Raw genomic sequence first — 21,937 nt, 5'->3', positions numbered from 1 at the left:
AGATTGGAATGATGTATGGGACATCTTGTGGGTTTACAGGCATTAAAGAGATAAGGATACTATAAATAACTTTATTCTATTTTTTAAAAAATATTTGTAGTCATAAACAGCATGCCTTTATTTTATTTATTTTATGCTAAGCACTCTGCCACTGAGCTATTCTAATATTCTAATATATTTGACAACTTAGATGAAATGGACAAATTTCTAGAAAAATGCAATTTATCAAAACTAACAAAAAGAATAGAAAAATCTGAACAGTACTATAGAAATTTAATTTGCAATTAAGACCTTCAAACAAAGAATCATCAGGTTTTCAAATGACTACATAATCAGTTCTTCCATCCATTTAATAAAGAAGAAACAGCCTGTAATCTCAGCTACACCAGAGGCTGAGGAAGAAGGATTGCAAATTGGAGGCCAGCTTGAGCAATTCAGCTAGACCCTGTCTCAAAAACAAAGCAGCGGGGTGGAGGGGGCTGGGGATGTAGCTCAGTGGTAGAGTGATTACCTAGCATGTGTGAGGCTCTATAGTTTCTATCCCCAGTACCAAGAAGGAAAAAGAAAAGAAAAGAAAGCAGAAACCTCAATCAATCTACACAAACTCTTCCACAGAATAAAAAAAAAAAAGAACACTTCCTTACTCCTGTAATGAAAAGAGCATGTCCTTTATACCACAGTATAACAAGGACATGACAAGAAAAGGTGGGTATAAACCAGTATTTCTCATAACTGTGAAAGTAAAAATCCTAAACAAATTTTAGCAAATTGAATCCAGTGACATATTATAAAGGGGACTATATTACAACCAAAATTAGCCTTATTCTAGAAATATGAAGTTGATTCAATATTTAGAAATTAACAGAAAAAAAAAGAAAAATCACAGGATTTTCTCAGTAGACACAGAAAAGGAGATGATAAAATTCCCGTCATGATTTGGATAAAAATTAAAACACAACCCTTAGAGAACAAGCAATGAAAAAGGACTCATTAATATGGTGATTTATATTAAAATGTTACAGCAAAATCATACTTAGTACTGAAATATTTTTCTCTGAGTGGGAGAAGATAATAAGAATGCCTATCTCCACTTCTGTTCAACAATATGCATCCTAGCTAGGGCAGTAAGAAAAGCAACTAAATGGTTGGTAAGAAAGAAGTACAGCCATATGATATGATTCTATGTATAGAAAATCTAAAAGATATAAACTATTGTAACTAATTAGTTAAACATGTTCATTGAATAAAAGATCAATAAACAAATATTAATTGCTCTTGGGGCTGGGGATGTGGCTCAAGCGGTAGCGTGCTCGCCTTGCATGCGTGCAGCCCGGGTTCAATCCTCAGCACCACGTACAAACAGAGATGTTGTGTCCGCCGAAAAAACTAAAGTAAATAAATAAATTCTCTCTCAAAAAAAAAAAAATTGCTCTTGGACACTAAAGTTGGTTTGACATTTAAGAAAAACAATATTTACATAATTTCAAAGTATCTCTCCCAGGATACTTACTAATTATGAAGAATAAAATGATAATTATACAACAGAGAAACTTGGCAGACACACCTTAACCAAGTAAGTAAACATTGCCAAGTAATCTAACAAATCAATATTATGGAAACCCTGATCTGAAGCACTGAAACACTCTTATCCCTTCTGTGGTGTCACTGACAAAATGCATAATCTGAATGTAATCATGAAAAAACATCAGACAATCCCAAATTGAGGTACATTCTCCAGAACAACTGACCTGATTCCTCAAAGATGCCATAGTTATTAAAGACAAAACTTAAGGAACCATCATGCTATATTAAAGTGTTATAAAGAAACATAAAAACTGAATATAATAAAGGAGATTTTTTTCTTACTATAAATGACATTGTTAGGACAACTGGTAAAATTTGAACAAGGTCTGAAAATTAGATAGTAAAGATGTAATTTTAATTTTATGAGTTTGATTTGTAGTTTATATAGGAAACCATTCTTTTTAGGAAATATCCACTGACATATTTTTAAAAAGGTAAATGATGTCTGCAACTTATTCCCCAACAATTCAGAAAAAAAATATCTATTTCAAGAGAGAAAGAAATATAGTAAAACATTACCATTTGAGGAATCTAGGTGAAGGATATATAGAAATAATGTTATTTACAATGAGAAATTTATAGGAATAGGTGAAGGGTGTAAGGGAAAACAAAGTATTATTCACAAAGGCATCAGAAAACATCAGATCCTTACAAATAAATTTTGTAAAAGATATCTACACAGAAAACTGCAATACATTGTTGGGAAAAACTTATGAAGGCTTAAATAAATGGAGGGATATACCATGTTGGTGGATGGTAGATTATTTTAAAGTATCAGTTCTCAAAGTGTTCTGTGTTAGTTGGCTTTTCATCACTGTGACCAGAATACCTGTCAAGAACAACTTAGGGAAGTAAAAGTTTATTTTATGCTCACAGTTTGAGAGGTTCAGTCCATAGTCCGCTTACTCCATTGCCTTTGGCCTGATGTAAGGCAGAATATCATGGCAGAAGGGCATGGTGGAGGAAAACTGGCTTATGGCAGACAGGAAGTGCAGAGAGAAGAGAGAGAGTGGAAGGGGCAGGGCACATCCTGGGTTGTGGGATAATGCTCCACCTTCCTCCCGTTACTTCCTAGTAATCCATTCAGGTACAGCTTTTATCATTGCCTAAAAGCCCCACCTCTGAAACTTTCTGCATTGGGGATCATGCTTTCAAAACAAGAGCTTTTCCAGGGACATTTCTAGATCCAAACCATTACAGTCTGTATACTCATTGCAATTCCTATTAAATACCACTAGGCTCTGTGTGTGAGAGAGAAAGAAAGGGAGAAAGAATGAACTGTAAGGCTGATTCTAAACATTTTATTCTTTGGTACTGTGGGGGACTAAACCAAGGGGCACTTAATTACTAAGTTACATCCCTAGCCCTTTTTACTTTTTATTTTGAGACAGGGTCTCGCTAAGTTGCTTAGGGCCTTGCTAAATTGCAGAGGCTGGCTTTGAACTTGTGATTCTCCCCAGCCGCTGGGATTACAGGTGGGTGCCACTGTGCCTAGCTGATTCTAAACTTTAAGTGGAATGCAATAGGCCAAGAATAACTGGAGGGGAAAAAAATGTTAGAGGATTTACACTGTTAGATATTAAGACTTATTACAAAGTTACAGTAATTAAGACTACTAAGAAATAGTTTAAGGAAACTTTGTACATCAGATTCACCATTAGGAGAGTTAAAAAAAAGCTACCTATCTGAAGATATTAACATTATATATTATCAGCTAAAACCTCATATCTAGATTAAATTGAATAAATACTTAGTTTTCCAAACTAATGGCTTAGACTATGCAGTTCCAGTTCTAGGTATATACCCAAAGGAGACACAGATTAATGGACACAAAAGGATTTGTAAATGAATGTCCATAATAACACTATTTATAATGCCTGAAAATGGGAAGCACAGTGTCCATTAACAGAATAAATAAGGTAGTGTGGAATACATAGTTACATACACTATAACTGTAAATAAACGAACTATAGCATACAAAAACCACACAGTTCAGTCTCACAAGCATGATGATTAAGAGAGACTAGAAACAAGAGTACATATGGTATGATACCATTCTTATAAAATTCAAAAAAGGTAAAACTCACTTATGCTATCAGATAACCCCCTCTTCTTGTGTGTGGTCTAGATTTGTCAATTCAATTCTAATGAGTAGCATACAGCAGAAGGGATGGAATGTCACTTCAACAAATGATTTCCATCTTGCCCGACACCCTGCTGGAAGCCAGTCATTATGTCATGAAATGGTCTTAAGATCCACATGTCAAGGGAATGAACCCTACCAGTAACCCTGTGAGTTCAGAAGCTCTTGTCTCTTCCAACCCATTAAGCTTGCATATGAAACTGCACTCTCAGCTAAAGAGCTCAACTGCAATTCATGAGAGCTCTTAAACCAGAGGAACTCGGCCAAATTACACTTGGATTTTTTACCCACATGAATTATGAAGTAATAAATATTCATATTTTTAAGTTACCAAGTTTTGGGGTAACTTGTTATGTAGCAACAGAAAACATAGTGTTTATTTTCAGAAGTTTACTTACCTGGGGACATGGTGGTACAGGTCTGTAATCTCAGCTACTCAGGAGGCTAAGGCAGGAGGATACCAAGTTTCAGGTCAACCTGGGCAACTTTTCAAAATTTAAAGTAAAAAAAATTAAGGGATGGGTACATAACTGAGGCAGAGCACTTGTTCAGCATACATAAAGCCTAGGAATTAATCCCTAGCATTGAAAAGAAAAATCTGCTTAAATGCATGTTCTCATAGCAAAAGATCTTTCAAAATGTTTACATTCATATTTAGCTGGTGAAATTGTGAAACATTTTAAAAGTGGCTTTTAGTGCAAGATACTTGCAAAAACCATACAGCAATATTGGATCTTCAGCAGGTTCAGAAATTGAATCACCATTCTCTTGTTTTTCAGGTTTGTAACTTTGAGTTTGTCTCTAATAATTGATCGTGTTTTTTTTGGTCAAGTAAGTAAAAATATATTAAGCTAACAGCTACTTTTTATTTTGACCATTTGTTGTGCTAAAACCTCAAGTTGGATTTTTTTAATCCATTAATATTTCAGAGGCAAATTTTTTTTAAAAAATGCTGTGTGCTACATTTTATTAAAAAGACTTTTAGTGTATGCTTTTGGTGCAATTTGCTGTGCTGTTGTATTCCTAGCTAATGTTCAGAAGTCTTTTAAGGCAAAATTTTAAGTATTGAAGAGCCAGAGAAATACTATTCTAAAATATTATTCTAAAGTAATAAAAGTTAAGAATTTTAATGACTTTGACTCTTAATCATGCAGAAATCACACCAACCAAATATTCTATTCTTCAGTCATTTGGTTTGAGATTTTAATCTAATAACTGTACATAATGGCCTTTGTTTTTAAATTCCCTTTTTCCAACTTAGAAGTTGGTTATGGCTTTGGAATCCTGTCCATATTTTGAAACCTAATATTCTTTATTAATAGCCAGGTGATCTTGGACAAATTTCCAACTCTTCTTTCTATGGTTCCTTTATCTGGGAATAATTGTGACATTTGTCACAATTGAGTAAGATTAAATGACATAACACATAAAATAATAACAGTTCCTGGCTCAAGTGAGCACTTAATTTTACTTGTTTTTACTGTTGCTGTTATTATCCGCTTTGTGCTAAGATTCAAATTGTCATGTTTGTAGAGTTTTACCTTAGTAGATAATATGTGACATTTAAGGTACTAGAGTAAATATAGGTTAATATGGTTATCACATATACCCTCTACTAAAAGTTAGTTTTAGGATCCTCTCTATCTCTAATTGGATGTATAACATTACCAAACTGTGTGTGAACATTTATTCGCAATTTTTCAGGTTCATCTTAAATCTCAAAAACCCTACTGTTTTTAAAAATAACAAAGACCACATCAGTACTTAAATAAAAAACTATAGTTGAGTGATTTCATATAGTCATTAATTAAAATTATTGTTAACTATTGCCTGGTTTTTAGACTTAAATTCTGATTGAATATCAAAGTTCTTTCAAATTCCCTCATGCCAGAGTAATGCTTGACACTAACACATTTTTATTTCTTTTACCTTCAACTATTCCAGTGGACTCTGGTTCAGTTTAATTTTTTGAAATTTAACGTGCTGCAGAACTTGGGAACATTCTATGGTTCTCATCCATGGCATTGGTACTTCAGTCAAGGATTTCCAGTTGTCTTGGGTACTCACTTACCCTTCTTTATTCATGGCTGCTTTCTAGCCCCGAAGAAGTACCAGATACTTTTGGTGACTGTGCTATGGACACTGATAATATATAGGTAAGATTTTATTTGTTCAAGTAGTAAATGTTACCATGAAATTAGTTTCTTTGAAAAGTAAACTAATACATTAACTTTTATGATTTTTTTTAAAGAGAGAGTTAGAGAGGAGAGAGAGAGAAAGAGAGAGAGAATTTTTTTTTATATATATATTTTTTTAAAGAGAGAGTGAGAGAGGAGAGTGAGAGAGAATTTTTAATATTTATTGTTTAGTTCTCGGCGGACACAACATCTTTGTTGGTATGTGGTGCTGAGGATCGAACCCGGGCCGCACGCATGCCAGGTGAGCGCGCTACCGCTTGAGCCACATCCCCAGCCCGAGAGAGAGAATTTTTAATATTTATTTTTTAGTTCTCCACGGACACAACATCTTTGTATGTGGTGCTGAGGATGGAACCTGGGCTGCACGCATGCGAGGCGAGCGCACTACCGCTTGAGCCACATCCCCAGCCCCAACTTTTATGATTTGTTAAGAGATTTTTTTGAGAGAGAAATTTTAATATTTATTTTTTAGTTTTCAGCAGACACAACATCTTTGTTGGTATGTGGTGCTGAGGATCGAACCCGGGCCACACGCATGCCAGGCGAGCACGCTACCGCTTGAGCCACATCCCCAGCCCAAGAGATTATTTTAAAAGTCAGAAGTAGTAGAAATTATGCTGGTGCGCATATAAATACTTCAGATAACCAGGATTATACTCAGTTTTTAATTAGTTGAACAAATTTTATTTCCTTAAAAAATTTAAGTATTAAAGGGCCAGAGAAATATTAAAATGAAAATGTATGTATCAGTATTCCAAATGTGTGTAATACTACTTGACTGAATTGGTAACAGAAATCTGTGTTAGAATATAATTGTACTTTATAATTGCACTTCGACATTAAATGTCATGATTAGGGGCTGGGAATGTGGCTCAGGCGGTAGCGCACTCGTCTGGCATGCGTGCGGCCAGGGTTCGATCCTCAGCACCACATACAAACAAAGATGTTGTGTCTGCCGAGAACTAAGAAATAAATATTAAAAATTCTCTCTCTCTCTCTTTTAAAAAAAAAATGTCATGATTAGTTTTGACACATCATAATTACCTTATAACTTCAAAATAACAAGACTAATTTCTGGAAGAAATTCAATCTCCAATACTTAGAAAACATATAGATCATGTTAATTGTGTTTCATTTTAAATACATTAATTTTTCAAATAACCATGTATCATAATAAAATGGTACATAATATTTTTTTCTTAATATCTTTTATTATTATAGCATGTTGGGCCACAAAGAATTCAGGTTCATCTATCCAGTTTTACCATTTTGTATGGTGTTCTGTGGTGAGTGTTTTTATTAAAATAAAAAATTATATAGTAATAGTTAAAAGATAATAATGCTCATTAACTTATTTATTTTCAACTAAGCTAAATGAGAATTGCTAATTATAAGCTAATTGTAATTATTTTTTTTCCTGTATCCTATGAAGTCAGATAAAAGCATAAGGATATATTTGTAGCTGTTTAAACTAGTTTTTGTTGCCTTTACACACAAACTATTTACCCCTTTAAGAGTGACTAATGCCTATGCTTTTTTTTCCTCCCCTGGTACTGAGGATTAACTCCAAGGGTACTTTTACCACTGAGCTACATCCCCAGCACCCCCTTTTTTTTTTTAATAATTGTTTTTTGAGACAAGGTTTCACTGAGTTGCTGAGGCTGGCCTCAAACTTTCGATCCTCCTGCCTCAATCTCCCAAATTGCTGGGATTACAAGCATGCATCACCACACCTAGCCATGAATGTAGTTTTAAAACAATTCACTCCTGTGATTTTATTTTTGGCCCTTTCTCTAATTTTCCATAAGGTATATGCATTGTAGTTTTTACCTGTGACTTTTTAAAAATATCTTATTTGACTTAGCTCAAGAAAATCTGAATTTTTGCATTGATTGATTTGGGAAAATTAAGAATTAAAATTTTATTAACTTCAAATTTAATTCAAAGTAAATTTGAATTTACTTTAGCTTCCTTCAAATAGTACAACCTTAAAAAAATAATAACTGAATTAGGAGAGAAGGAAATGAATTACCAACTTGGACTGGAGACTGGAAAAACTACGGAGTTACAAATCTAAGTCTTAATTTTACTTAACAAGTCCAGATGACCCATTGAGTTAGGTGGCCTTCTTTGACCAAGTACACATCAGCTTCTACAGATTTCGGATATATGTACTCTTTACTATTTAGGTAAATATATACATCTATGTATGTGACTTATATGAAGTACTGAAACCAAACCCTCAAATTTTGTTATTGTAGTCTTACTTCATATACAAATTCACATTTTGCAAATTTTTTAAAAATATTTATTTTTAGGTGGTACTGAGGATCGAACCCAGTGCCTCACATGTGTGAAGCAAGCGCTCTATCACTGAGCCACAACCCCAGCCCAGCATTTGGCAAATTTTAATAATAGTGGGTCCATTTACCAGAGGAAATCTTTTAACAAATCACTTTAGATTTTAAAGTTTTTATTTTTACAGTGACTTGAGCATTAGTTATAATTAAGCATTGTCAGAGTACTGGAAGACAAATGTGTGTGTGTGTCCCCATCTGTCAATCTGTTTATGGTTTGGTTTGGTTTATTTAGGAATCTGGGTGTTTCTGTGTCCTCTTCTATGCCCTGTTTCTTATAAAGCATTTACAGAAATGTCAAAGTGTCTGAATCCTCATTCCCAGTCCATAAGTTTGAGTCTTTTAAGTGGGGGGATGTCTGTAATTAGGCCCTATTCTGGGTCTCAAAATTTGAGATAAAATTTGATGAAGGCATGAAAAGACCCCATTTTAATGGATTCTTATCCGTTTCTTGGTCTGGGAGTATAGTTTAATTGTAAAGCACTTGCCCAGAAAGTGTGAGACCCTGGATTCAATCCCAAGCCCCACAATCACCCTTTCATTAAGTATCTATTCAGGATGGAGATTTAGAAAAAACACCTTATCTCCTCACAAGGTGTTCTCTTTTCTCCACACAGAACTAACATTCTAGGATGGGCCCAAAGAATCTCTTGATTCCTAGATAATTTGTACTTCCACTAAGAGTCAACAGACCTTTACTGCCAGGAGGTTCCAGCAGGAGCTCACCTAGACAGAAATCTGGACATTCAGGAAACACTGTCAGAAAAGTGGCTCTCTCTGCAGTTCTTGGTGTTTTAAATGACGAAATTTGAAACTTTCCTGACACCTGAAATTGTTATATCACAAATCTGAGCCTTATTCTGTTTGTATGGCCTATTTTAACCTTATTTTATATAAAAAAGACAACTTTGTCAGCCACTGATGTCTAATAAGCCACTTCAAAACTTAGTGGCTGGACCAGCTAATTGGGAGGCTGAGGCAGGTGGATTGCAAGTTCTAGTCCAGCTTGGACAAGGTAGTGAGACATCATTTCCAAAAGAAAAACACTTAGTGGCCTAAAATTCCATACAAGTCTACACTTCATTTGTGCAGTTGTTCTCATCTCTGCTGTGCTCACTTATGCAGATGTGACCAGTTGTCTAGTCAGACAGCTCTGTTGACCTAGGCAGGGCTCTCATATGTCTGGGATCCAGTTGTTGGCTAAGGCTGACAGCTCTTCTGTTCTTTCATCCTCCAATTGGCTACCTGAGGTCTATTCACTTGGTATATCCAGGATCACTAGAGAGGGATCCCTGGCTCTGAATTTCCATCACATTTTCTTTGCTCAAAGCAATTCAAAAGGCCAGGCCAGACCATTTGATAGGGAAATAATGGAACTGAACATAGGAAGAATAATTAATTATAGCAGGGGTTTTTTTCAGTCTGCAGTAACTTATCTTGCTTAGTCTGAATTTTCCTCAGTCCTCTAGGATTCTATAAACATACCTTCTATGATTGGTTTTGATCTTTAGTGACATGTATAAAGTTGTATCTCAAGTTTACCTGTAAAAGGAAAACTCTACTGGCTTAACATTGCTGAAATTCTTAGCTTATGCCTCTCCTCTCAAACTAGGTACTGATGTTTGTAGTACATGCTGCCAATTCTGAGTTGGGTATCAATTAGTTTTTAACACAGTGGCCGAGGTAGACTTGCTTCTCTTGGATTAGGCCACTTTGTTTTCTGTATTCTGATCTTGTTATTAAAATTGCACATGCACACTGTTTGAATTGTCATTCCTAAGTAGTTTGTTTAAAAAAAAAAAAAAAATGATCTTCCTCTGCACTCCCTCCTAAAACTCCCCATAAGCAATCACTTAAACATTCTTTTAAGAGGTTATTTTGGTATTTACCTCCTTATTTCTAAATAAAATGTTTACAATGCTACCTAACGATCTTTGTTTTGGACATCATCTATTTACTTCTCATTATACAACAAGAAAATACAACTTGTTTCCTTAAGAAAGTAGCAACCAAAATTCATCCTAATACCACTGCCTACCCAGGACTCTCATTGTGGTTAAAAGTCTCACCATTTACCCATACCTGTCCTCTTAAATCCCACTCCAAAATTAAACTACTCTTTCTCTCATGTAATCACTGAAACTAAACTGACCTAACAGCTTTCTCAGGGTATTTGAAAGTAGAAAGATTAACTCATATATTTTCTAATTGGTAGAAAGTAGTAGAGAACATAGTAGAGATTTTTTTCTTAACATTAGGTTTTCTGATAATTCTTGTCCAAACCAGGATGCATCCTTGCCACTCCTCAGTAAATGTGATGGTAATTAGTAATGTACTGGCTTTCCCATTATTGTCCACTGCCATGAACCATAACTTGGTGAGAAGAAATTCATTAATCCTTGCTGGAGAATAATTGCCATGCTAAATATCTGAAACTAAAGTATGTATATCAAGCTAAATAATATGTGATTTCGAGGCATGGCTGAATAAAAGGGCCAACTTACACAGGGCCTTCTTATATACTCTTATTTCTGAATGTTCTACATCCATGGATTCAAACTAGCCAAGGATTAAAAATATTCAGGAAAATGTACTGGCAGACTTTTCATTCTTAGTATTCTATAAATCACCATCATCACTATTTCCATAAATAATGTCACTATTTACACAGATTAGATATTTTAAGTCATCTAAAGATGATTTAAAATAATCAGGGGAATGTGCGTAGGTAATATGCATATCATTTTATATAAGGGACTTGAGCATTTGAGGATTTTTGTTCATTGGGGAGTGGTATATTCTAACCAGACCCCTGTGGATACTGAAAGAAAGTATACTCAAGTTTTTAGACTTGTCCTTGAAAGTAATCAACTGGGATATAATGGATTTACAACACTTTTTTTTAACAGTAGTCTGATGAGAATTTGATAAAAACTATGTTATTGTAAAATAAAATGCTCATGGTACAAATATAAATATACTAGTGGTTGGTCCGTAATCACCTAGCCTGTTCTCCAATGGTAAACTATTATCACTTGTGCAATTCACCCAGAAATATTCTACATACCTACTTTTAATTAAGAATTTGAAAGTGATGTTTGGCATCTAGTTAGCAACAAGTTAGCTAATGTGTGAAGTGAAAGGCTCCATATTATGAGAGCTAATCACCAGAGTTCATATAAAGTCCCACATCTTCAGTGATTGGCAAAATCTCCAATTTTAAGTCTACTACTTTCTGAAGCTAGGTCATTTGAAAGTGGATCATTTCAGTGAAAACTGTTTTGCTGTATTATTTCAATTTCAGTTAAAAAAATATGCCTACTGGGTGACAAAATCTAGTATCTTATGTATTGAAGAAACTGTTAATTCCCTGTAATAAACAAATGTGCATCTTAGCCTTTTCGTGGCTCATTCATTAATATAATTGTAATGTGTCTAACTCTCCTTTTAAAAACTTCAATTTCTGAAGTTCCCTTGGTAAACTTTGATTGTCAGATGATTTGAAAACCCTTAGAGACTTAAAATCTGCATGTTAGACTCAATAGCCATAAGCTAATATACCACACCACAGGACCTTTTACTAGAACAATTCAGACCTAGATGACAATACAATGATAGTGAATGGTCACAAAAATTATGACTTACTGCTTATTTTTTGTGTCTACAACAGCATTGCAGTTTATGCCATTTCCATGAAATTACAAATGTATCTGCAGTTAACATAAGAAACCAAAAGATTGCCAGTTTTACAATTCAATGTACCTATCTTCATATAGGATACTCACTAGCCCACCTGAAAACATGGAAAAAACCAGCTCTAAGTTTCCTGTTTTTATCAAATATGTTCCTCGCACTCTATACTGGTTTAGTTCATCAACGAGGTACTCTTGATGTCATGAGTCATATTCAAAAAGTCTGTCACAACAGTCCCAATAAATCTTCAGCCTCAGTATTTATAATGATGCCTTGCCACTCTACTCCTTATTACAGGTAATAAAAGTTGTTATATATGTTATTATTGAGAAAATAAAACTACTTTAAAATTCTCAGATTTCAATTGATCATTGATCAAATGATAAGAAAATTTAAACTTCCACTCATTTATTTACTGTACTTTAAAAATCATTTATTCTGTCAATGAAAATCATATTTTTAAATAAATACTTTTTTAAAAGTTTATACTTAAATTTTATTTACACAACATTGAATTAATCTCAGAACACTAAATTCTAGTTCAGATTTGCATTTGTACTTTTGTCTCAGTCTTAAACCAGTCTTTTAATCTTCTGGGGCATCAGTTGTCTCATCCATAAAAATCAGGGAGTACAACTGATAGTCTAATGCTTGAATTAAGTATTCCTAGGAAATATAAAATACTAATGTTGCCTTACCGTACAAGGCATTCAAAAAGATATCCATTTGGTCCTATGATTGTATTCCGAGAAGCTATCCTAGTTACCAACAGTCAATAATGGTACAGGAGCAAAGCAACTAGCTTCCCTAAATAAAATTCTACAACTGTTTAACTTAACCTGGCTAACAATCTGGAGTTGATAGTCAATGTGCACATTAAATTAATATCACCATGGATATAATTTTAAGAGAATTTAACATTTTGGAATACTCAAGTGTCAATAATAAACACATAATTTACTAAGTTGGAATTGCCTTGCAAAAGCCACAGGCTACATGGAAGACCTCAAGTATTCCTTCAACTTGAGGATTCTTTTCTATACAGTCCTCCCAAAATAAATTTTATATTATACATATGCTTATCTACTTACCTATCTATATACCTGTATAGAGATATACAGATATATGCATGCTTAGTGGGGGACATTCACTGTCCTTCCATGTTCATGTTGGTGGTACAGGAATTCTAGTGGTAATAAGATATTCTCCATATATAATAGGGGTTGACATCTTTCACTTTTGTATGGTTAATATTATACTTTTCTGTGTGTGGTACTGGGATTGAACCTGAGGTATTTTACCACTGAGCTACATCCCTAGCTGTTTATTTTGAGATAGGGTCTCACTAAATTGCCCAGGCTGGCCTGGAATTGTAATCCTACTGCTTCAGCTTTCCTGAGCTGCTGGGATTACGGGTGTAAACCACCACATCCAGTTTCTCGTACTTTTTCAAAGCACATACTGAAAAAAAAGCTAAAAACAGAAGGCTCAGTGCCCATTCCAGATTAAAATTCTCAAGAATTTCTGCTTTTCAACTCCAAAACCATGAGTTATGAAGTAGCAAGTCTTATATAAATTCAGTTGATATGCATCTCACAGATAAATCTCCATAATTTTACTTCATTTGTAATTGGGTCTTTTTCTTTTTTTTTTTTCCCGTTGCCTGCGATTGAACTCAGGACTTGCAGATGCTAGGCAAGCACTCTATCAGAGCTACATCCTAGCCATCTAATTGAACATTTTGAATCTTTTTATCAAGTTCAGTTTCTCCCTCAGACAATTAAAAACATGGCATTTTGCATGGCCTTAAAGACAAATCCATCTTTTTATACTCTATACCACAATAAAACCATTACTTAGATTGTTAATCAGTGAATATTTGTTGCTCCCTATTAGTAAACTTACATAAGTATGTAAAACTTGTCATTTAAAGATGTAATCCACCCTCTTTCAGACCAGAAAGGCAAGAAAGCAAAAATTCCTTTTCATTATTAACCATTTTCCTACCTTGCCCAATAAGCCTATAGAGAATTACTCTATAATGAGGTAACTTACCTGATCCCAAAGAATATTTGGATTTTTGGAACAGTACTCTAATGTTAGAGGATGGTTAGTCCCCCAAGCTGCTAAATTATTTACTTTGCTCCTTGAAATGAGTTTCATGTTTAAGTTTGGACTTGTTGTTTATGCCGTGGAGAATCATGTTCTCCATGTTTGGTAAGATGTATTAAGGACTTCCTTCTTCACGTTAATTGGAATTGCTGACTGTTACATGATATATCTTAAGAGTAACAGAAAACATTCACCATGTTTTTTAACCTCTTGTAAATATTATAACATTTTTCTCATAGCCATGTGCATTGTCCACTTCCAATGAGATTTCTCCAGTGTCCCCCAGACTTGACTGGGAAAAGTCAGTATCTTGATGAAGCAGATACATTCTACCTAAATCCCTTAATCTGGTTACATAAAGAGCTTCCTGATGATGCATCACTGCCTACTTACTTGATCATCTTCAATGTTTTAGAGGAGGTAAGTAAACATGAAAAAGAAAAAAAAAACTCAGTGTTTTTATTCAACCCCAGGTTTAGCAAACACACAGGTAAAAAGATAACATAAGCTATTTTATAGTCTTTTTCAACCCCCATATTCCATAATTTGTCTTTTTCCCAGTCAAAATCAGCCCCAGTTCTAAAACTGTCAAGGTATGTTTGTTATTGTAAGTTAATTCTTTTATTAAAGGAATCTTGTTTTATTCCAAGTGAATAAAGGAAATGTGTTATGTTATATATATACAATTTTGGTCTTGATGGCTGAGTAAAAATTCTTGTGTCCTTTTCAGGAAAGTAGACGGAACTGGAGATAATCATACTAAGTGAAATAAGCCAGACTCAGAAAGTCAAGGGCTATTATGTTTGCTTTCCTTTATGTGGCTGCTAGAGAGAAAATGGAAAAAACACAAGGGTAGGGGAATCTCATGAAAATATAAGGGAGATCAGTAGAGGATTCGGGCCAGGGAAAGGAAGAAGAGGAAAAGGAGAGGTACTGGGGAATGAAATAGACCAAATTGTGCTGTGTGCATCCATGAATACAACACAATGCTTCCCACTACTTTATATAATTATAATGCACCAGTAAAAATTTTTTTAAAAAGAAATATTGTTTTATGAAGAAAAATGTTGCAGAGGAGCGATTAGAATTGACAGTTATAAAATTCTTTGAAACAGTACAACAAAATGTAGCCTTTATTTACTTAAACATTTATTTACTTCTAGGAAATAAGTACTTTCCTAATTTCAAGAAATTATGAGAGAACTGCTGTTTTCTTCCACACTCACTTGCCGGAGGGTCGAACTGGAAGTCACATATATGTCTATGAAAGAAAACTTAAATGGGGAAATCAACAGAAGATGAAATTCTAAATTGTGTTTTCAGCTTCTCCAAAGAAACTGACATTTCTGGGTAGAAATATTCAGGTGCTGCTAGACACTTTAGTCAACACCAAGTTTAACTCCTGGAATTTGCAAAAAGCCACTGTGGATTGCTTTACCAAATATCACTACTGAGAAATTGTATAAAATATCACAGAATAAGAAATCACATATTAATGTAATGCCAGATTTTAAATAAAGACCTTTAGTTTTCCTCATGGTGTAGTTTTATTATTTCTTCCATAATATTCAGATGTGCACGAAATTTCACAAGAGAACAAGTCAGCAAGCTCTTAAGAGGGCAGCAAATTCTTCACAAGTGAACAGGCTCTTGAACCCACAAAAAGACAAGAAGTGTGAGATTATAAAATGTTAGAGATGAAATCCCATTACAATGTACTTTCTACTACTGCAAAACTCTAACACAATCAGTGTTAATTACACTTTGTCACATATGAGACGAGCTTGCTTTAAGCTCATACACTGCGAGGAAGTCTCATTTCATGCACAAAATCTGTTGCGTGCCCGGCTTCTTTAATGAAACTTTTTTCCAGTGCAAAAAAAGGAAAAAACGTTCGACAAAGCTAAACTACTGGAATATATATAGGTTAGTAAGCTGTTGATTGATGCTTCTGTGTAATAATATAAATACAAAGCGACCAAACTGAACTTTTAAAAATGAAAGACAGACACTGTCATCTTGATAATTTGATCTTAGTTTAAACACCAGATATTGTAGAAAGCATCCATGTCTCTCTGAATTTTCTAATTTAACTTAATCATGAATCAGTATTTAGGATCAAAAGGTAATTGCCCCAATTCTATTTCAAGATTTGCCATGTGTCTTCCATTAGCTCGACCATATTTATGCCATTTACCTTCCCTTTTATAAGGCTGTGGTTGAAGGTGCTTCTGATCTTGTTTTCGATGCCTGGAGTTTTCAATATTTACCATACGTTGCTTTCTATCAGGTCGACTGAAAGTAGTAAACATATTTTTCATCTATGTTAGAGTTCAAATTATTTAAATAAAAACCAATTTTAATGTTTTTCTCCATTAATCTATCTGAACATTCTGCAAAAAGATGTTAATACCGTATAATCCTATTATGTCCATACTATAAAGCAGGGGAGAGGGAGTTCAGTGAGTATTATACATTTTTTACCCTTTAGAAAGCAAAAACAGACAAATGTAACTGTACTGACAAAGGGAAAATACTGAGGAGATAATAAGAATAGAATGTGACAATAAAATAATGAGATGTGTTTCCATTATTTTCCTCCTCTCCCAAAAAAATAAATAAATAAATAAATCCTCTCCCATTGGCTTCATCCCTCACAGAAATATACACACATTTCTTACCAAAAAAAGGCTCTTTTTCTTTTTTAGCAAAAATTCACAACATCTGCATTTTTTCCCTCAGTTTCCATGAGCAGGTTTCTGTCACTACATTATGGCAAGTCCATAATGCTAACCTGGGCACCCAATTCCCAAACCAAGAAATATTTTCAGTCCTCAACTTTTAAAGCATTTGACACAATTTAAATATTACTTTTACTTGAGTTTTCATGATACTATTCTGTAGTCTTGCCCTTATCAGACTTCTCTACAACCCCACTGATGTTGGTGTTCCCAAGGGTCTGATAAATACCTCCAGTGGAGATTGTCTTCACACACACACACACACACACACAGACACACAGAGAGTTTGGGCCAGAGAGGCAGAAACATTAATTGACTGCCAACTAATCCTCTCTAATTGATGTCAATAGATACCTTCACAACTTTTACACCAATTCCTGTTGCCCAAAAGCACATTCCTGCATTCCATATCTGAGTGATATCACTATCCACAAGGTAGCCCATCCCAGAAATCTAGAAGTCATTGTTATTTTCTACTTATCTTGCACAAGAAATAACTATTTTACTATTTACCTACTGTGTAACTGTCTTTACTCTTTCTTAGTTCTAATACTCATCAGCTCCCAACTATTATACTGCATTCTAGCTTCACACCTTTCCAATGAATCTTCCAGGCTGCTGCCAGTAATCTAGAAGGTCATCTAATTAATCTATAATTCCACTCTACTTCAAAATTCTTCAGAAATTCTGCATATCCTGCAAAACAAATCCTTTAGCATAAAACAAGGCCATCATGATCTTTTTTTCATCCCCCCTGCACTACCTTGCTTCACATTTCCAAGGCTTTTCAAGTGAAAACCCTTCAAAAGATAGTATAACAAGTTTATTTCCAAGGCCACCTCATCATGAAGCTTTTCCAGACATCTCCAGACACCTGAGGCCACCCATATCTTCATTTAATTTTCTGTATCTGCCTAGCTTGTGAGCTTATTTACATTAAGAAATTTTCAATTTGTTTCCTCAAGACAGCCTCCCAACACTTTGCTCATTACAGCACTAGATATTGAATAACTAAAGACACCATAATCAGTCTCATTATTTTATAGACACATTACATTTATTCATAAAAACATATAGATATATGTATCTCAAAGGTAAAAAGTGAAGCTAACATTTGAGTATTAGAGTTTCATGTTACAGAATAAAAAGCAGATAAACAATGGATTTAAAAGTTATTATGAAGTATACACATTAGAATTTCTGGCTTGCTGAGGTTGCCTCTTTGATCATGCCACTACCCTTATAAATAATTCTGTAGTAAGTATTACATATAATAATTAAGTTGGAATATGGAATGGACAAATGACAACAGGTAGGGCACTATAATTGTTACATGTGAGCTCTTATGATTTCAGAGTAAAATTTGTGTTGTTCACTCCTAGCTTCCTAAGGTGAATAAAGAAATTAAAGGAAAATAATTCCACTTAAGGTAATTATCTTTTCATATCAACTATACTAAAAAGAAACATAATTAGCCAAAATAGGATTTCTATATCCATAACTAATTTTTAAGATAAATCAAACCATCTGTTTAAATCAGTGATTGTTATATGAAATTTTCAGTTTTTAATACTTGTAAATTTAAAACTATATCTTTCAATCTATTCTAAATTTTCAGAAATAATAAAGCATGTCTTTTAGAAATAGTAACCTAAGAAACTTATCAAATGATAAAAATGCTACCACAATATACAATTGTTAGAAACTATTATAATAACATGGTTTTATGTAAACCGACCTGGGTCCATATGGAGGGGGAAAAGTGTGACCAAAGAAGTGTCTATATATATATTCATCCAGCTTCTCAAACACTCCATCATTATATACTTGATATTCCTTCATGTCTTTAAGATAATCCTTAACATCATTAACAAAGTCCGTGAAAAGCTTCTGATCATGGATAAAGACACCATTTAGGAAAAACTTGTTGATGAATTGATCTAGTTCTTTCCAATGATGAAAAGCATCCAATTCTTTTAATAAGTATCTTTCAATTAACAGTCTAAATTCATCAATCTTTACAGGATTCATCATTACCTTAAAAGGATTAACGGATTCTTGTTGAGCATATTCAAATATACCAGAACAAGCCTTTCTGAGATAACTTCCCCTACAGTCATCATGCTCAGCACTGCACTTCTGTAAATTTGTATTTTTTCTAAATTCTTCAAAGTGAGTTGGCTTCTCTTTCCTTCCTTCCCTTTGCAGAGTAGGGCCTCCACGATTCTGGTCTTGCATAGGTGCCTTATTCTGTGGATGTAAACAGTCACGAAAAACTGTTCTTGGTTTTTCAGCTGTTTCTTCTCTTGGAGCACTAAATTTTTTGTTGCCCTTTTCATCAAAGATATTCTTGGTGGTATCTTTGAAATGTCGGAAAGTGGATTTAACTGAATCTGAAAACTTTTTCAGATTTTCCTTCACAGCTTCTTTAGCCTGCTTAATTTTTTCTTTATGATGCCTCACAAACTCCTTGGTAGAATTCTTCATGGCATCAAATGTTTCCTTAACCGTTCCCAAAAATGTTTCTTTTGACTTATTCTTAGCCCTGTGGTTTCCTCTGCTACCTTTCTTTTTTCCATCAGTTTCTTGTTTTCCATTCTGATCTTTTGCCTCAACATACAGTCTTTCCCACAAATCAGAACGCTGCTGTTCAAAGTTTAGTTTCTGCTCCAGCTCAGTGAGTCTTTCCTGTAAGACTGCTATTTCCTTTTTTTCAGTCAATATACTGGGAGAATCTAAGTTGTCTTGTGACTGACTCGTGCTTAACTGCTGAAGTTCCACCCTTAAAGTCATTGCTATCAGTCGTTCTCTCTCCAGTTCTCTCTTTAGCATCTTAGTTTCTGCCAACAGAGTCTCCCTTTGACTAAGGAAGCTGTGCACTTTCTGTTTTTCCTCTTCTAAATGCTGCTTAAGTTTCTGATTTTCTGTAACTAATTCAGTATTTCTTCCTTTGTCTTCCAATATTCTAATCTGTTCTCTTAACTTCATTAACTCTTCCTGTAATGCAGATATGGCTTTCTCTTCCTTCTCCAGAGATATTCTTAAATACTGATTTTCTGTAGCAAGATTCTTTTTCTGAGTATCAAAGGATATCTTCTCTGATTCAGTAAGAGTCCAACACCTTGCAAGGTTTTCTTTCAATGACTAAATTTTTTTGGAAGAGAACAAAAATGTCAAGTGTTTTAAAAGCTGCAATTAAATCTTTAAATACATCCTATTAACTTTAGTGTCTTTAATTCTACTGGTTCTCCTGTGTACTATTTCAACAGTATAAAACTAGAAATCACTAAATTTCACATAAAAGAAAATGCAGTGCAGAGAAATATCAAATTAAGAAAAATAGTATGGTGGAAGAATTTATAAAGACAAGTTAAAGTTATCTAGAGCTCAGTTAATCCCTAAATGTAAGACCAGCAGAGTAGAATAAAGGAATGAGGACATACGGAGGACTGAACTGGAGCAAATTATAGTTCATGCTTATATAATTATGTGAAAATGAAACCTGATTTTATGTATAACTATAATGCACTAATAAAACAAATAATAAATGGCTATCCTTTCCTGAATAGGGAAAAAATATATAAGCAGCCTGAGATATAGCTCAGTGGTAGAGTGCTTGCCAACATGTCTGAGGCCCTGTGTTTAATCCCCAGCACTGCAAAAGAAAGAAAAAATGAGGAGTGCCTCTGATTGAGGCTTCTCATAATAATATGAAGTTCTTACTGGCTTCAAGCACCATTTATATGTTAGAAGAAACAGAGTAGTCTATTTTTTGAATACAGGATGCTCTCCAAAAAAAAAAAAAAAAAAAAAAAAAAAAAAACCCCTAAAGAATATAGATAAGACTAAGGGTTTTTCCATTTCTTAATTAAGAAAGTTATCTTTATAAAAAGTAACATGTCATCTAGAGCTGACTTAAGGCTTCCAAAAATTGAGTTTGTAATATATGATGGCACACTCCTACTCAGAAGGCTGAAGTAGGAATATCATAAATTGGAGGCTAGTGTCAGCAATTTAGTGAAACACTGTCTCAAAATTTTGAAGAAAAAAAAAATTTTAAAGCTGGGTATGTTGCTCAGTGTTACAGTGCTTGCCTGGCATTCACAAGGTCCTTTGGTTTAGAAACACTTCAGATATTCTTAGTCCTAGTTGAAACATTTTAATCCTATAAAAACATTTCTAGATAAGGGCAGAATTCTACAAGCACTGAAGGACAGACTAAATCTTTGAAATGTAATTCATTTCCCGAATTTCAAGTCACTATAAACCAGATTACAGTTAACTCTATAATCTGTACAGATTAACTCTGAAGATTAATAAAGGGGGGGAGGGGTAGGAAGGTAGCTCAATGATAAAGCACCCCTGGATTCAATCCCAAGCACTGGAAAAAAAAAATCTATGTGTAAATCTACAAAGTGATATCTAACTTTGGCTTAATTTACTATAGACATTATGGCTAATCCTATTTGAATCAGACAATAATCATAATCTAATTTAACAAGAAAAAGGATGGAAAAAAGCTCAAGAGAATAATAGCATTTTACATTTGAAAAATAATTGAAATGGTTGCTTCACTGTTTAACTCAATCTTCAAAGGACAAATTAAGATTTTAAGTTCAATCATAATTATTTCATCAGCTCTACCTGACTGAGACAACAAATTTCATCTACCCAATAGTACTAGACTATGGAGTAGAAGAGCCCTATGTAATGTAATCTTTTATTGCACAAACACAGGAAGCCACAGGGGAACTAAAGAATTCAGCATTCCTCATATATAAACTTGATCTTGAAATTAAGTGATTGACAAGTAGAGATTCTGGGCAGGTCTTCCAAACAGCTTCAACACCTGAACCACACTTAATAGGAAATGAGATCTGAAAAAATTCTCTAAAGACATATGTCTTGTAAAAGCCAATGCCATCCTCCAGAAAATGGCACCTTGTAATATACTTGGAAAAACTGCACCACTGAAAATTCACTTTAGCAGTACTCTCTGAAAGATACAATTTGAACATAAACCAGGATTCTGTCTAAGAAATGTAATCATAAACCTATAAAGTACACATACATAAACTATAAGGGAGATATGGTGGAATGGATGGAAAA

At 34.1% G+C, this 21,937-nt stretch overlaps 2 protein-coding genes across 11 annotated transcripts in view; one reads left to right on the top strand and one right to left on the bottom strand.

Annotated features, from left to right (window-relative positions):
• Positions 1 to 15,622, top strand: part of PIGB (phosphatidylinositol glycan anchor biosynthesis class B) — a 28,755-nt gene extending 13,133 nt beyond the window's left edge. The window contains 6 exon segments of the mRNA XM_081289573.1: positions 4,507 to 4,558; positions 5,672 to 5,883; positions 7,147 to 7,211; positions 12,059 to 12,272; positions 14,327 to 14,507; positions 15,251 to 15,622. Of these exon segments, the coding sequence (XP_081145699.1) occupies positions 4,507 to 4,558; positions 5,672 to 5,883; positions 7,147 to 7,211; positions 12,059 to 12,272; positions 14,327 to 14,507; positions 15,251 to 15,397 (871 nt within the window). The 3' untranslated portion in view covers positions 15,398 to 15,622.
• CCPG1 (cell cycle progression 1) overlaps positions 15,611 to 21,937 on the bottom strand; it is a 39,738-nt gene continuing 33,411 nt past the window's right edge. For 9 of the 10 annotated variants that reach the window (XM_081289561.1, XM_081289562.1, XM_081289567.1 and 6 more), the window contains 2 exons: positions 18,567 to 19,972; positions 15,611 to 16,382 (listed from right to left, as the gene is read on the bottom strand). In XM_081289561.1, the coding sequence (XP_081145687.1) occupies positions 16,193 to 16,382; positions 18,567 to 19,972 (1,596 nt within the window). In that variant the 3' untranslated portion in view covers positions 15,611 to 16,192. The remainder of the gene's footprint in view (positions 16,383 to 18,566; positions 19,973 to 21,937) is intronic. The other variant, XM_081289566.1, reaches the window with a different exon arrangement.

Source organism: Spermophilus citellus (genome assembly GCF_964194105.1).
Source record: "Spermophilus citellus genome assembly, chromosome: 4".
NCBI classification, from domain to species: Eukaryota; Metazoa; Chordata; class Mammalia; order Rodentia; family Sciuridae; genus Spermophilus; species Spermophilus citellus.
The sequence above is the reverse complement of the archived record's forward strand: the minus strand, read 5'-3'. Positions and strand labels throughout refer to the sequence as shown.